General features: G+C 34.2%; 1 protein-coding gene across 1 annotated transcript; it reads right to left on the bottom strand.

The window, feature by feature from the left end:
* Positions 1–13,612: 13,612 nt before the first annotated feature.
* Positions 13,613–17,448, bottom strand: LOC111046450. The gene is made up of 3 exons (XM_022332006.2): positions 17,311–17,448; positions 14,513–14,815; positions 13,613–13,736 (listed from the first exon to the last, which is right to left on the bottom strand). The coding sequence occupies exons 1-3, from the start codon at positions 17,333–17,335 to the stop codon at positions 13,699–13,701; spliced, it is 366 nt and encodes a 121-aa protein (XP_022187698.1). The 5' UTR covers positions 17,336–17,448; the 3' UTR covers positions 13,613–13,698.
* Between the last annotated feature and the right edge of the window lie 455 nt (positions 17,449–17,903).

Raw genomic sequence — 17,903 nt, forward strand, 5'->3', positions numbered from 1 at the left:
TAATGATGAGTGCCCATAGTGACTATTAGTCAAAAGTATTTTACAATGATTATATCAGTTCTAGATTCCAACAAGTACTGTGATTATTCATGCACTACTAGTAATACGATAATCATTTAACAATGACCAGCATTTTCTTTAGATATATAATTTATTACTAAAGTCCAAGAGATATTACTTTTATCACGGCTCTTTCTCGAAGACAGAGATGCTCGATGCTGTTTCCTTCACCAATCACTGCCACTACCTAACAGCATTCTCCCTACTATTATGTCAGCATTCAATTGTGGGCAGCTTGCTTTACTCTTCTCCACTTTTCTGCTCATGCTATCAGTTGTGGAGGGAAAAATCAGTTTCCCCTTTTCATGTTGAAAGTAATATCTCTTGCACTATTGTTTATTAGGATACCCTATTCCACCATCTAGGTTACCTAATAATTGCGAAGTATTGCTACAACGCGGACTAGCTACAGTCGGATATGGGTCGGGGTCAGTAGCCTTACTGACAGGTGGAGTTACTGGACCTACACTTCTCCCTCTATCCTGATTCTTTACCCTCTGTTTCTCTCTCTGAGAGTTAGTAACTCTCTACCCTCTGAGAGTTAGTGGGGAGGATATTTTTAATATTCTTCCCAAAGAATGGACATTGATATGTCCAAAGCTCCGCCAATTTATGTAGATGCATAACAATATGATTATTATCTATAGTTATTATATTACAAATTGCTTTTTCATATCATATACAGTTCAATAGTTATTTTCTTAGTCTATATTATGTAAATTCATCTATAACTTTGCTGTATTGTAAGCTATTGTATATAAGTGTATAAGCCAGTATATATTGTAATCTACATAAATAAAGTACTCAATCAATCAATCAATCAATCAATTTCTTTCGCGAGATTTTTAATTCCAGGGGAAGAGTACTTGTCTGTGCCGTTGCTGGCCGATTCGGCCCTCGGCTATTAGAATACAGGTTGGGTGTAAAGGGAGATTAAGATAACCCTTTACGATGAGACAGATCTGACTATCAGATTCCTACAAATAATTCTATTTATAAAGGTAGTACGCAATCTGAGCCAACTGCAAATTGACGGCGAGCAAGCTGTACCTGCAAGCCCGGAGGTCTACGGGTTTCTATGGGGTTTAAGGTGAGGGCTATGGAGTAACGGTATGGCGGAACTATGGAGTTGTTAGTGGTATTTAAGATATCGTTAAATAGGGTGTAAGCTATAGAGAATAGGGTACAGGTCTGAGGTATAAGGTATAGGGTATACGGTACAGAGAATCAATAATAAGATTATTATTCTCTACAGCAAATAAATATCTGCTCAATAATCCGCAATCTGAGAATTGCGCTCTAGCTCTCAGCAAGCTGAACCTGCTAGCTAAATACAGGGTATGCATTTTCAATACGGGATATTTAAGGTTTAGAATACAGGTTTTTATGTGTAGGATTTCTGAATCGCGAGCCTGCAGCTGCGAAAGGATTTTCAGCAATTCTGAAACTGCTAAACAGGATTTCCGCGCCAGTCTAGTGACTGCGCGACGGTTATTAAGGGCTAATCTGTAACAGCCCTTAAGGGAATGGAAATCACTCTCAATCGTCCGAAACGCTTTTAAATTAATGGTCAGTATGTCGACTATTATGAGAGGATAGAAAAAAATTTTCACAGACATAGTCTGTAGAATAATATCGGGAAGACAACAGTCTGTCGTTGTCAGGCTAGGAAAGGATTTTTCCAGGATTTTCCACAAGGAAAATATCGAGTCAGTGACTCCTAATTCAGAAAAAGATTTTAATGGGCTTTTCCAAGCAATAACCAGTCTAAGGACTACCACAAAATCGATCTCTAATTTGCAACTGAGATCACGGGAAATTTTGTGAATTTTCCACAGGGAAAACCAGCAAATAATATTTGCTATTGAAGAAGACAGGTTTCTAAGAATTTTATAAAGGATTCGCGGGTCTGAAAACCCGCGACTAGGACGATCTCGAATCTGCAACTGAGATCAGGAAGGATTTTAGCACAGGAAGAATTAAGAGAAGAAAACAGAAAGGATGTCGCAATCTAGGACTTCGACAAGGAAGTTCTCAAGCTGTACCTGAGAGCTGGAAAAATTTTAGAATTGGAAAAATGAAGAGAAAGAAAGAGAAAGGACGTCGCAGTCTGTGACTTCGACAAGGACGTTCTCAAGCTGGACCTGAGAGCTGGAAGCGTCGCAGTCTGTGACTTCGACCAGGACGAACTCAAGCTGCACCTGACTTCTCTGGGGGAAAGGATTGGAATTTTCCTACTAGGATTTAAAGCAAGTCAGAAACTGCTAAACAAAGTTAAAATACAGTTGAAATACATACTCTATAGTATGAAAACTAAGCAAGGAAAATTTACTATAAATGATAATAATTCCTCTGCAAGGACAAAAATTAATCGAGAAAACTATTCTCAGAAAGGACAGGGATTTCCCCACAAGAATAAAAATTAAATTGAGAAAAATTACCCTTTTAATTGATGGCCACCTCACTACAGAGAAGGAAAACATATGGACTACCAGTCCTGACATACAATTACCTGAATCGACGTGGATACTGATATGGAGAATGATGAACCGATTCCCACTTCCCGTATTAAACTTAAACGTCGTGAAGCGACAGAGTCGAGACTTATAAATTAAGTACTCAAAAATAATCCGCTATAAGAGCCTAGTTGAATTTCCCACTTAACTGTTTGTAGTACAAACTTAAGATCCCTTACAGGTTTCAAAACCAAGGATAACTTGTTCACCCCCAGTGATACGAATTTAGGAAAAATAACCGACAAGAGAGAAAATCCCCCAGGAAGTTCTGTCTTCGAGTTGTCCGGAACTCGAATTTTTGCAGACAAACCCCACACACATGACACCATTGTAATGGGTTGGAGATATCTATATAACCAATACCCACACCTGACATCATTGTAACGGGTGGAGGTGTTAAACACTACCCCACACTTGATATCATTTGTAACGGTGGGAGGCCAGGGGTACTTTGTTAGCACCCCATTTTATAACAAAGAAAAAATATATAATAATTGCTTTAAAAATCTGTACTCAACTATTAACCTGTTTAAACTATTTGAATCCACGGTTGGGAGCTTTGGATGGATTCGTTCATGCAAATGCCAAGAACTCCACTATTAACAACACCTGTTTCGGCAACTAAGTAGCTTATCACGAGCCAGGAACATAAAATAGAAGATGTTGTATAAATGCTACTGACATTGATTTATTAGTTGCATTCAAACATAGAATTATCTGTCAAGTTTGAAATTCTGTTACATCGAATTATAATCTTTACTGTAACCAATCCGGCTATTTATGCAATTACTTGTTTCAAAATTACAATATTAAAAAAAATTAATTTCAAAGAATATTTCTCAAATTACGACTTTATCGCAACGATTCATAATTGATATTCAGACAAGAATTTGCTAACTCACTCTACAGAAAATTTAGGGTCTCGGTCAGATTGTCTGGTCAATCTATTCGAGCTCAATGAAATAATTTTGGCACTCACCATGGAATCGAAAATTTAACAAATAGATCGGCACTCACAATCACTCACGTTTAAATTTTAACTATGTTATTATTTTCCAAACTACATGCTTTCAATTCATACAAAAATAAAAATAATAATATTTTCCCTCTAAATAGGCCGAAGCCTAGTTTAGAAGCCGAGACAAGTTCTATGACTACATCTTCTCGCGGTGACGACTCGTTTCGAACTGCTCGCTCTTCCACTCAAATTTCCCAATTTTCAAGAAAACACGTGTAGCGCCCGGCCTAATTTCAGGTTAAAACGTCGTGGGGTCGCACAGTTCAAATACATTGCATTAATTTCATTACGAAATCCAAGATTTGACTATGACTATGTAAATGCTAGAAGACTGCAGTAATTTGGATGAATAAGAAGCAAGTTAGCAAATCTTTTATGTCGATGCAAAATTTAGGTGCTTACTTGGTATATGAATACATTCTTTAACAATCAAAAACAAGGTTTACTAGAGTTCATATTGGAAAAATTTAGTTCAATTTTGATCAGTTCAACAACCTTGAAGAAAGGCACTGAATACTACAATTCAAACCTCTTAATATTCCCCATATTACATAATCAAAGAGAAAATTGTTCATATACAGAAATTGACATCTGTAAAATGGCATCCGTCTTTATCGAAACACTCCTTTAGACGTTGTGAGAGATTTCCATGGAAGATGCAATAGATAACCTTTTCATTTCTTCCGTGGAGGGAGTACTGGTGGTTGAAGAGGGGGTTTCTGTTTTCAATCGCTGTTATTGTAGCAATAGCGAATAATTGACTGTTTGATGATAGATCAGTCAAAACTCCGTTATTGGCCATTATTTTTCCGAAAAATGTCACTGTCAATTTAGAGTGTTATATGATAATGCTGCTTGGTTTTTTCCATAACTGAGGAGATGACATATCAATGTGATTGATACCTAGATATCTATAATACTATGATGTTAAATATCATATGTGAATAGTGTATGATTTGAACAAATATAATTATGATAATATAATATGAGTGAATACAGTTACTGTATAAAGGCCATTCCACACAGCACGTGGCGTGCGTGGCTGGACGCACGCTAGCTACTTTTCAAAACATCGCTTCCCAGCTAATCAAATGAAGCAATTCACATAGCAGCCACGGCCACGCGGCAACGCTTGCTATACTAGCCACGCGTGGCTACCGTACACCAGCGACATGCACACCTCTCTGAGCGATCTTTTCAAACGTGACCGGCCACGTTTTGGTCCGAGCATGCGCAGAACGTATACTAGACGTATACTATCGTATAGAACGTATACTATCATTGTCAGCCTCAAGGTCGCGCATTAAATGATGGAATTCGCCATAGGTCTTCCTTTTTTTATTGATTGGATGTACCCACTGGTCCCGTGCTGTCACCGAATACAATAAAACCAGCTCATTATCACTACTACTGCTGCTGCTGGAGTCATCAAACCAAGGTAAGCCACAAGAAAATCCAGATTCACACCACGGGACCGTCGGAGTTGACATCTTCCTGCATACTGACGGGAAACGTGGTCGGTATAGCATCGCAACAGTCGTGGCGGTGTGAATTGGCATGTGGCTAGCCACGCACGCCACGTGCTGTGTGGAATGGCCTTAAAGTTACCCCATACACAATAACTACAATGATGAAAGTGTGATGTATGATCTATTTTTTATACATATTTTTTATAGTGATCTATGATACTATACTTACTAAGAATCACTCAAAATACAGTCAGAATTCCTCGTGGATAACATTAATTCTTTTACCAAAACATCAATGTCAACCAATGTGTACATTTCGAGGTTGATCTCACTATAGAAAATAAAATACTAGTATTCCAGACTGAGCTGTGTCACCAAACTCAGTCAAGACGTTTGAACTTGGTCAATTCAAAGTTAAGTTAGAAGAACATGGCCCCGCACACACACACATCGGTTTTTGTACGATATTTTGCCGTCCTTATAAATTCTATTAGATTGAACAGATGATTTCAAACGGATGATGTTTGTCAAGTTCCGTTTAATCTGATAGAATTCATAACAACGGCAAAATATCGTACGAACGAAAATCGATGTGTGTGTGCGGGGCTTCACGGTTCACAAAGAGTGCCTTAAAGAAGTATGAATTCTATGACGATTGGTACTATCATATTCCAGTTCACATTTTCGATCATGTTCAAATGTCTCCACTGAGCTTGGTTAAACAGAGCATCAATATTCAAATTCAATGGTATTTGATATAGAATTGATAATAGAATAATAATACTCTGTATATTTCCAATAAAATAGAAGAGCTTCCACAGTGTAGAAAAGTCCCTTTCAGCACATCTTTTGTCAATTATTGTATCCAAGTTGATAGCTTCTTCTTCTCTAAGTACCGTCTCCATTTCGGAGGTTGGCAATCATCATGGCGATTTTTACCTTGTTCACAGCCGCTCTAAATAGGTCATTGGTTGTGCAATTAAACGCTTCCCTCAGGTTTCTCAACCAAGACATTCTCCTGCGTCCCACCGAGCGCTTACCAACTATTTTCCTTGGATTATGAGGTGCAGAATCATGTACTTGGGTCCTCTCATAATGTGTCCAAGGTAAGTCAACTTTCGTATTTTAATGTCACGCACAATATCTAGTTGCTTACCCATTCTTCTGAGAACTTCTACTTTCGTGACTCTATCTGTCCACGATATACGGAGTATCCGCCGGTAGCTCCACATTTCAAATGCTTGAAGTCTGGTCTCACATTCCCTATTTAGTGTCCATGCTTCCAACCCAGATTCAAGTTGATAGCAAATAATAACAAAAACAGATTGATAGATACAATATAAAAAATTGTAATAGTTGACTTGTAGGTCATTTTCAAGTTCGAAACTAGTCGTTAAATATTTCAAAGTTTTTAATAATAGAGGGTACTTTCAAGTTTTTATATTGTTTTTATTAATTTGTACAAAAGTAGTCCATATAAGTGAAGTGTTTTCAAAAACAGATACTATGCAATATAGGATATAGGATTGAATATTTAATAAATCCTGGTAGGAATAAAATTCAATGAGGAACTTAATTTCACAGTTGATCCATTTATCAGCTATAGATGGTTGAATCACGCCGACACTTGGTGGCCATTACGTGGCTGCAATTTCAAGTTATTCCTCGTGACTCAGAAAATATATAATCGAACTGTTTTCTTTCATCACGTCATTTGACTTTTGAGTTTGTTTTTCATGTATTGAGTTTCTACATACTATTGATTTCTCTTTGGAGAATGATTTCTCTTCATATACATTTAGAATAGTAAGAAGAAATAAATTTTGAGAAATTTTATCTATTTTCTATCAATATATCACATTTTCTGATTTCCATGATTTTATTCTGGTCTTGATATTCTTATTATGCTCCACATTTGTTGCTATCGACTTCAGTGTATTCTGAAAGAAAACAAAATGATCAAGTATTAAAATTTGTCACTGCGTCATCAAGATTATAATGTTGTTTATTGCGTCAACATGCCTGAATGAAGAGATTGGAAAAATATCAATATCAATATCAAATCAATTTATTGCCATTCTTTTTTTACAAACAAGTGAAACAAAAACATTCTTATAATGTTATAAATAATTATAATCTTAACTAATTTAAAAACATATTCAACGAATGTTTTCTTTTATTTTAATATTGAAATAATGGGCTTTTCCAGGAAAGCTAATGCTTGAGCTCTGGAAGAGAGTTCAAAAATCTTAAAAGTAATTAGGATGGATGTCTAAGACAATTCAATTAGTACCAGAAGAAACAATATGCAATATAAACACTAGAATATTAATGTATCTGCTTCCTGTTCGCGAGGTATGAAGCAAAAAGTTTCTTTGCTGCACCTCTAACACCACAATTTTCTAATTTATTTAACAATATTATGTGTGGAATGGTATGGAATGCTTTTGCAAGATCCAAAAACACTGATATTGTTTTTTTATTATCATTGAAATTACTGCTTATAATTCCAGTTGAGTGAAGAATTGCATTTGTTGTTGATTTTCCCGCCTGGAATCCATACTGAAATTTCTCTATAAAATTATTTTTATTTAGAAAGTTTAAAAGCCTCATTTTTAGTATTTTTTCAATTAATTTTTAAATATTAGTAAGAAGACTAATAGGTCGGTAGTTCTCAGGTTTCGACAGATCACCAGATTTGGGAATTGGTTTAATCACAGCAATTCTGGAAATTTCCGGGAATACACCATTAATGAAGCATTTGTTAAATATGAATTCTAGAGGATGTACAATGAAGTTGGAGATTTTTTTAAGACAAGTTCCTGTTATTCCGTCATATCCGGGTGAAGAGTTATAACCAAGAGTAGATATTATTTGTTCTATTTCAATTATATTTGTTGGATGAATAAAAAAACTGTTTCTTGGAGGTTCTGATAGCGGAGGAGGGATGATTATAGCAGCATTCGGGCCATTTTCATTCAATATTTTATCTGCATATTGTGATGTGGTAAATTGTAAATCCTTTATAGATGATATGGTGTTCTTGATGTTTATAAGGGCGGTTGCTAAAGTCCCTATTTTGCGAATAAATTCACAAAAAATTAAGGCCGTCCGGCTCACAAAATTGCTGGGTTCAAACCGCAGCTCTAGCTCAGTGGTAGATAGATGAATTTTCCAAATATATTTAATCACCACAAGGTTCAATGACTGGTGATTAATAATTCTTACCACTGCTTCTATGAAGTTCTTGAAGAATACCAATAAGGAAATCAAAAGACAGTTGATGACTGATTACCAGTAACCATGTATCCAATTGAGAATAATGAAGACCAACTATAGTTTTTTCTAGTTGATCCTTAAAACGCTTGGCATGAAAACAGGTATTCACCAATTTATCCTTCTGAAATTCCTTAGAACTTACAACGCCAGTTCTTGAAGCTCTCTGGATCCTTATATGATATAACTGGAACCTTATTGATATAATTATCAATATATTTTTTCTGGCAGACTAGTATGACTATCATCAAAGGATGATAAGTACTGATTGCTCTTAATAAGATCGATATTAATTGATTCAATAATTTGATATGCTGCCGAATATTTTTTCTTGGTACTAAGACAGCTCAAACTGTATATCACGAGATGAATTAGGATAAAATAAACTTCTATGATTTTGTATGCTGACATGAAACACAAAATATATTCCCATAAAACAATATATATAAAATATTCTTATATCTATAAATTTCTTTAAATAAATTCTTTTCTAATATTTGAATAATTATCACAAGGTTTACTGGCATTCACAATTATTGTGAGTTTTAAAATTTATAAATTTGTATTTAATACTGATACTTGGACTTTCAGTCAATTCAGAATTCTACAATTTAAAACCTGTTCGGTTTGTAGATTTAATAGGACATGCTTTGATCAATTAGCAAATAATAATTATCAAATTAATATTTAAAAAAAAAATCTCAGGGTTTTTTATGAGTTCGTGCCGTGCATGGAAGTAAGCCTCATATATAAATCAATAAATTCATGGAATGTTCTTATAGACTATATGATAGTATTCAACACGTTGTGAATTTTCCTTGACTTAAATTAATTTATAAAGCGCTTTGTCTAATTCCCCAACTCTAATAAGAGGCCTTTATAAAACGAGCTCATTTGATCTAACACTCACATTATTGATGTTCTTGACGGTCTCGTAGAATGAATTAATTATTTCCAATAATTAATTATGCAGGTCCTTTTTGTCTCGGCTATAACAGATATATTTATGGGAATTGATTACAATTACGAACTCTTCAACAACACTGAGTTCACAGATAAATAAACATTAATTACAAATAGTTCACATTTAAAAAAAGAATTGGCTTGATAATTTTTAAAATTTAAAGGAAGAAAGAACCCTAATTTCCATGTGCATCCTTTCAGAACGAGATCACAAGCCAGAAGAAGATGGTTTTCAGAAAAATTTTATCTCTTCCTTGAACGATTTGTAAGCTTCTTTCTGATTGGCTTTTAATTCAACAAACTCAATACAATTGGTTGCTTCAGATTCAGGGTTCCTTCAACTTTATAATAGAAAAATGAATAAAAGTTTTTTATATAAATATATGGAGTGATTGTCTTAAACTATTCTAATAAATAAATCGCGATATACGATGCTATCATGTAACTTATATTTAATTTTTTATACGAGTTTTGTATTCTCTTGATTTTTGTACTTTTTTAGATTGTAATAAATATTTATGCAGCAATAATAGTTGTCCCTATTTATTCACATGAATCTTCCTCAGTATATATAATACATCTTTTGTGAGTAAACTTTATAATTCAACTTGTACTGGTTGATCGAACAATCAGCTGATTTGTTAACTATCGATTTATTCTAGATCGATTGATTCATTTAAAAGTGTAAACAAATAATTCTAACCTCAAATGTACATGCAAACTTTTATTTTTTATGATCTGCCAATAATAAATAAGCCGCTTTATAATTTTTAATTCTGCCAATGGATCCTCATTATTGTTGAATTACAATTATGCATGTTTTTTCTTATCATTTTAGATAATACGATTACTCTTTTATCACTAACAACATTCGATTTTACTTGAGTAGTTCTTTGACTAGGTTATCTTTCTTTTCCATTTTATAATTCTATTAAAGTTCACTAGTTCGTTTCAAAAATATTTTGTGGTGCTAAAATACCACGTGACAATATTTATGACCCACATTAGCGAAATGTGAATTCAGTACTTCTGGCTCTAAAAGTTTGGTTCCCTACGTTCGTTTTTAACACCAATCATTTATCTAATGTAATGCCATGTTTTTTCATTATTTCCCTTGACCTCATCAAACTTGCCATCAAAGTAATTTATTTTTGTCTGTTTGATTAATTAATTTAACTTGTTCCTATAATTCTTGTATTCTTCTTTCAGTCTGTTATTGAAAGGTTCTTTTATTAGTTTACCGTGCATCTTATCTCGTTTTCTTATACAACTCAAGATTCCATCAGTCATCCATGATTTCAACTGCGTTTTCCTATGACTTTTATTAATTTTTTTTGTGCTATTTGTAATGTGACCATTCAATGTTTTTATAAAATTTTCAGCTAAGATATTCACATTATTACAGTTAGATAGAAGAATGTTGCTCCAAGTCTCATTTTCAAGAAAAGAAGGAAGATTTGTATAATTTATTATTGATTTTGTTTTATAAAATGCACTATTATTGTTATTTCCCAATTTATTATGCCCTATGTGTATGGATGTACAGTAGTGATCGGTAATAGAAGTTTTCAAGACTGTACCAATTATATCACCAGTATTAGTGTTACAATTTTTGAAAAATATGTGGTCAATACAAGTACTACCTTTGACTATAGAAAGAATTTCTATGTTCTCAAAGATGTTCTCAAAGAACATCTATATTCTCTCTATAGTCAAAGGTACTACTCTCATCCAACTCTCTCGTAGGCTTATTTACAAAAGATTTAAATCCATTTAGATGCATAACGCTAAGATATTCACTTGACACATTTCCAACCTCCAATATGTTTAAATTCATATCTCCAACAATAATTATTACATTTCTATCCGTATCAAAATTGGTCAATGCTGCATCTAAACTATTTATAAAATCAAAAACGTTTAAAGAAGGAGAACGATAGATGGATATTAGAGTATAATTCTTACTGTCTACCTTGAAATCAATAAACATTGAAGTTGAGTAACCTATAATAATATCTTCTGATATATAAAATTCAATATTTCTATCCACAAACACACATATTCCATCACTTCTAGTATATCTACCACACTTTGAAACCGTCTGATAACCTTCTATATTATAATTTCAAAATTGGTCATCAGTAATCCATGTTTCAGTTAAAACAATAAATTGAAATCGGACTCTGCTTTCCTTCAGGTAGCAAAGCAGTTGATCGAAATTTTTGTTTATACTTCGTATATTCATATGCAATACATTCTTAAGAATAATGATGAAGTTAGTGCATATTGTCTTGGTTCATAATCAAAAAAGTTATCTATTTCAATTGTATCATAGCATTCAAAATCAATTTCATCTAATTCATCTGCAAATGGCATTTAATAAAAGTGAGGAAAAAAAATCAATAAGTAAGTAAAAATTAAATTAAATTATCAAATGAAAAATGAAACTAATAAACAAATCGAGTCTTACCTGTAGACTCCTATCAACTAATATTAATAAAATTATACAGGTATTCTCTATGTATGTTTATACTGAAAGAACTAAGATCAAATAAACAATACTTTATGTATGAGATTCCTATCATGTATATTATGTACAATAAAAAATGCAACTACTGATTAAATATTGTTAAATATCTCGAGATCCTCATCTTTTACAACTCTTATCGCTAGAGATTCTGGAGTTTTTCGAATAAAAACTTTGCCTTCCCTAACCCATGCGAAAGCAATTTTTTTGTCTCTTTTCAATGATTTGGCTTTTCCCAACAGCATTTTATTCACTCTGGTCAAATGTTCATTGATATATATTATGTTGTCTGGTGAGAGACGAGCGTCAAGTGAAGTTGTAGTTAGCAGGTTACCTCTTCCTTTTGCTGCAGCCAACCATCTAAGTTTTGAAGATCTCGATACAAATTTGCATATTATTGGTTTGATAGATTTATTCCTGGTCGGTACCCTGTGAGCAATAGACAGATCCTCGCCTTTGAATGGAATGTCCGAAATGGTTGCAATGTTATTTAGTATACTGTAGAAGTTTTCATTCTTGGTCACAGGAACACCCGAAATTTCAATATTGTCTATGCGCGATCTTTGATTCAACTCATTTATTTCAAGCCGGTACTTATTATTTTCTGTTTTCAATTGTTCACAGTTCTCTTTAATTGTTTTATTTTCTACTCTAAGCTCATCCATGGTTAGTTTCATATTACTTATTGTGTTAGTCAGAGTAGCGATTTCTTTTTTAAATTCCTTGATCTTACCGTCGATAAATCATTTTAATGCTTTAACAGTGTCCTCGGTATTTTCACTGGAATCACTAGAGTCATTCAAGCTTTCTTTTTTGGTCATGATACAATCCTCGCACTTCCAGGTCGCCTTACGTTGACCTAACTTACGAAGATTTTTGTTGTTTTTCAGTCTCGTACACTCCGGATGAAAGCAATTTTTTTCAAGAGGTTGAATCATTTACATGATTCTGGAAGCTTTAAATTAGTGAGTGTCCATTTCAAATTGAAATTTTATAACTATTCATTCATATTTCTAGTTAGAGAAAATCTCACAGTAGAAACGGAAATTATTGTCTCGAAAATAATGAACTAGAAACCAATCGCCTCGACAAATGTTAAAACACTGCTAGACTTGCTCCTGGACTGGGAACCAACCAGATTAACTTGTAAGTGCAATTTAAATGATGTCGCCAAAGTTCATCTTTGGATGAGACACTTTTATCAATGGATCAGCCTACTCTAAAGTATCGAATCTAGAACAAACTATGATATTCCAAAGGGTGTTGTTGTGTATGAATAAAGAAATATTGTAAATAAAGAACAAAAATAAATGTGTTATGTGGTATGGGAATGAATTTATTATAATATTCGGTAAAACTATAGTGCAAGAGATATTACTTTCAACATGAAGAGGGGAAACTGATTTCACCCTCCACAGCTGATAGCATGAACAGAAAAGTGGAGAAGAGTATAGCAAGCTGCTTACAATTGGATGCTGACACAATAGTAGGGAGAATGCTGTTAGGTAGTGGCAGTGATTGGTGAAGGTAACAGCATCGAGCATCTCTGTCTTCGAGAAAGAGCCGTGTTGAAAGTGATATCTCTCGGACTCTAGTAACAAATTATTTATCTGAAGTGGATGCTAGTCATTGTTAAATAATTATAGTATTACTAGTAGTGCATGAATAATCACAGTACTTGTTGGAATATAGAATTGATATAATTATTATTGTGATATACTTTTGACTAATAGTCACTATGGGCACTCATCATGAATTAATTCAAACACAAACAACTGTAGGCTATAGTTTTCAAACGCTTTTATTCATTTTTATTTCCACATCACATTAATTTCTCCATTCCTTTATTATTTTTTCTTGATATCCATATCATGCTCCACACTTGTTGCTGTCGACTTCAGTGTATTCTGCAAGAAAACAAAACGATCGAGTATTAATATTTGTCACTGCATGATTATGATAATATTGTTTAGTGCGTCACTTTTATTCTAGCCATGATTCGACCCGCATCTCGGAATGGAAACCTCTGAGTAGTCTGAAAGGGAACAAAGTGAAGATATCTTTAATATTCATCATCAAAATGTTTTTATTGCATATGATACGTACTGTACATGACATTTCTACAGTACTTGTTCGTTGGATAATTTAAGGGTGATTTGATGAGATGATCATCCTACATGACTATTACTTATTATACAATTATGGTTGAGGATTATACCTAGGTGGCTTTGTTTTGAGCTTAGAATGGAATTGAACTTTGAAATTCTGAATTTCAGTCGAATGATGCCTTCAAAGTTCATCTTTGAATGAAACACTTATGCCCGTATGCAGATACTCGGTTTAAACAGAGAATTGTCTTTTCAGCCACATACTTATTAAGCACATTATGATAAATGCAACCTTCTCTACAAGTAAACGTGGTTTAGCGTTAAACGTGGATTTTGCATATGGCTCTTATATCATTGGAGAAACCTACTCTTCCATAGTATGAAATTCCAGAACAATCTTTAATTCTCGAGCGAGTACCCAACCAATAACTTGATCAGATGCAACTTGTGAGGGCAATTTGCATGATGTCTCCAAAGTTAATCTTTGGATGAGACACTTTTAATATTGGATCAGCCTACTCCAAAGAACAAAATTATGATTTTCTAGAAGTGTGTTGGTGTGTTCGTATACTGACTGGTGGACTTGTTGCTGCACTGAGCCACTTTGCTGGCACAGCGGTTCTTGAAGAAGAGCAGCTTCTTGGTGAGTGAGTCGAGCAGACAGATTCCGGTGCCAATCCTGGCATTGATGTCGATCTTGGCCAGCGAGCCTGTGCACACCTTCTTCTGGCTGCACTCGCCTCCTGATCCTCCTGAGGATCCTGATGAGGAGGATGATCCTGAGGATCCGGATGATCCTGAGTCCCCTCCGGCTGGAGGCGGGTCAGCGCGTGGGAAGGCGGTCGCTGCTGCTAGCAGTGAGACCAGGAGGAGGGCGGCTGTGAATTTAATTATATTTCGAATTATTTTTGTAGAAACAATCGTGTTTGAATCGTGTTTGAAATGTTATTGTATAAAGTTGATTATTTCACAATGATAATAGTTGTCATGTAATATTGAACAGATTATGGAAGGAACAACATGGACGCAACATTCAATCCTATACTATTAAACAAGCAATTTCTGTTTATATGTTTATATGTTTCTATTTCACCGGATCTGGAAAACGGCTCTAACGATTCACACGAAATTCAGAAAAAAGTAGGTTTATAATATAAAAATTCGATTGCACTAGGTCTCATCCCTAGGAAAACTCGCTGAAGGACATTAAAGGATAATTATCATTCATCCCTGGAAAAACGGCTAAAACAGCTAATTATTTCGTCGTCTGTTGATGATAGAAGTGAGTGAGCGAGCTCATGTGTGTGGGACTGTGTTAAAATTATGACTCAGCTGTTGAACTTAAGTAATCATTCAATCAGGTACTCAGTGCCGGTAGCAAAAAAGCCGGTTTATTTTCAATCCTCATTGATTCCAGTAGATCCATCTTTTTCAAATGGTCTTCTCTGATTTGGCTCACGTGAAATTAATCAGGATTAGAATTTAACCAGCTTTTGTGCAACCGGGCCTGTGAGAGGGGAATTTTTGCGTTCCTCTGGGAATTAATCTCAATTTACTGTGATTAGATAGAACATTTCTGTATGAACTATGAATGTTATTATAATTTCTTCTTTCACAATAATTTTCTTATGCTTTTGTACTCCAGAGCGAAGCTCGGTCCCCGATATTGTATTTAACGAAGTATGAGAACTATATTCAAGTGAATAAAGTGGAGGTGATTTGAGTGTACTTGAGAAATATGTAAGATGGGTAGAAAATGAGGAACTCAGTATTCCATATTAGTAACTGTTATTTCCTGAAATGGGAATACTGACCAGTGTGTCAAAAGAATAGAATACAGTGTAAATAAATTGTGAATGCAGTATATCACAAAATTACTGTGAAAATTGATTAATTATTAGTAAATGTTGTGATAAGTGAAGCTAGGGAAGTGAGGAATCTTCTGAACATAGTTAATACAATAGTATATTAATCATAGTTGAGAAATCGTACTGGGAGATTCCATCAACAAATATTCATTTATTCAAAAATATAGCCTATTATTGAGTATAGTGAATTGTAGTAAATATATACTCCTTTGAAAAGCTCTTTCGACTAGCTGGACTGCTAGTTACGAACTGACATGTTGTAAATGATAACGATTACATAAGAAAGTTGCTCTACAATACGCAACAGATATAATTTCAGACTGAAAGCTGTAATGATAGAGAAGTGGAAAATGCATTTGAAATTTTAAATTTTTATCCTCTTTGTTGTAAGGTTTGGTTCAATAGCCGTGAGGAAACAAGGTTGTGAATATCATAACGAAGTTGATGCCACACAGAAGGACACCGTGTTCAAATACCAGTGTTGTACTGCAAATTGTCTCAGATAGACGGCGCATTCTAGCAGCTCAAGTCTGTATTATTTGTAATTCTAGTTGTATTATTTCCTGCTAGAGGCTGTAAGGTGTACGTACAGCCTGTAAGGCTGGAGTACAAATAATCACCCAAGTGACTGCAGGATGAAGGTCAAAATAATTAAGATTACTGTTTGGCTATAGCACGGAGTAAAGATCTATAGAACTATACAATTATTCAACTATAAAATTAAAGAAGTATAGAATTAAGAACTTTAATAGTCTGTAGTGCAAAAGGCCGAAGTGCAAAATTATCTAAGCGACTCCAGGGTGCAGGTCGAAAAAGAGTGCTGTCCGGTGATAGCTCGTAGTAAAGAACTATAGAACTATTGAACTAAGAACTATATAACTATTGAACTAAGAACTATAGAACTATTCGGAGTAAAGTGAAGCGCCTTCTTCTTTGTATATTGATTACAGTATATAAAGCTATTACTATATCTTCGGTTACAAAATACATTTTAGATAGAATTCACTGAAGAGTAGAGTTAAGAGACTGTAGCCATCATACTCCTCAAGCTAAATAATAGATTTATTCACTTTGAAAGTGGAATGAAGTGGAAAAATAATCATAGAATAGCCTAATGTACAAAATGAATAGGAATAGTATGATATAAAATATTCTCAAACAAGTAGACATCTCAAATTGTATTTGAAACTTGGTTTTGGATATTCTTTCCGAAAATCTGCTGAATAAATTTTAATTGGAGAAAATCAGAAAATTCTCAGTTCCAAGTGGCATAGTATTCTTATCAAAATTCATCCCAATGTGTCGAGGTGAGCTTTCCAGTAGTACTGAGTCAAATGTATTTTTGATTCAATGGAAGTTGTCATGTTCAAAAATGAAATAATATGATGTGTTGAGAAACTTGAAATAAACAAGTAAGTTCCGAACCATGTGTCCAAGAAATGTAATGTATATTTTGTAGTGAGTGAACAATAAATTATAATAATAATATAGTCGAAGTGGCTTACCCAGAGTTTTCTTGAAAGACTCCATTTCTACAATATTGATGAAAAGCTGGAAGCTATAGGTTATAGTTGACTTGAATACTTGAGCTAGCTGGAGCGAATGATAACGTTCGAGCTTCCTTCGCACCTTTTATACAATATTTAGTGAATCTAGAATATTCGATCAAATGAACCATTCCACAGATAAGACTATTCCAATTGAACTTTTCATTCAATCAACTATTCCAGCTATCAAAAAGATTGAAACCTATAATTATCATACATTTCCTCTACATTAATAAGTGCGATTTCCAGTACAGGATTAATAATGCATTAACCCGCATGCAAATATTTTGACATTAAAATTGCTTTGATCCTAGTTCCACTGTAATGACATATCTTGATTTATTGTTTTTCATTGTCATGCGCCTTGGCCTATCACACACGTGAATCAGGAGGAATTAGAGCAAAATAAGGCCATTACCTCGTTTCCAAGTTCCAGGATTAATACTGAAATTTTTTTATGGAGTAGTATGTTCAAACACAGTGTACTACCAAAGGTTCAGTAATGAATGTTCTGGATTTCAGAAGAGTTTGAGAATGTTCAAGTTTTCAGT

This window comes from Nilaparvata lugens, chromosome 4 (genome assembly GCF_014356525.2).
Source record: "Nilaparvata lugens isolate BPH chromosome 4, ASM1435652v1, whole genome shotgun sequence".
Classification (NCBI taxonomy): domain Eukaryota; kingdom Metazoa; phylum Arthropoda; class Insecta; order Hemiptera; family Delphacidae; genus Nilaparvata; species Nilaparvata lugens.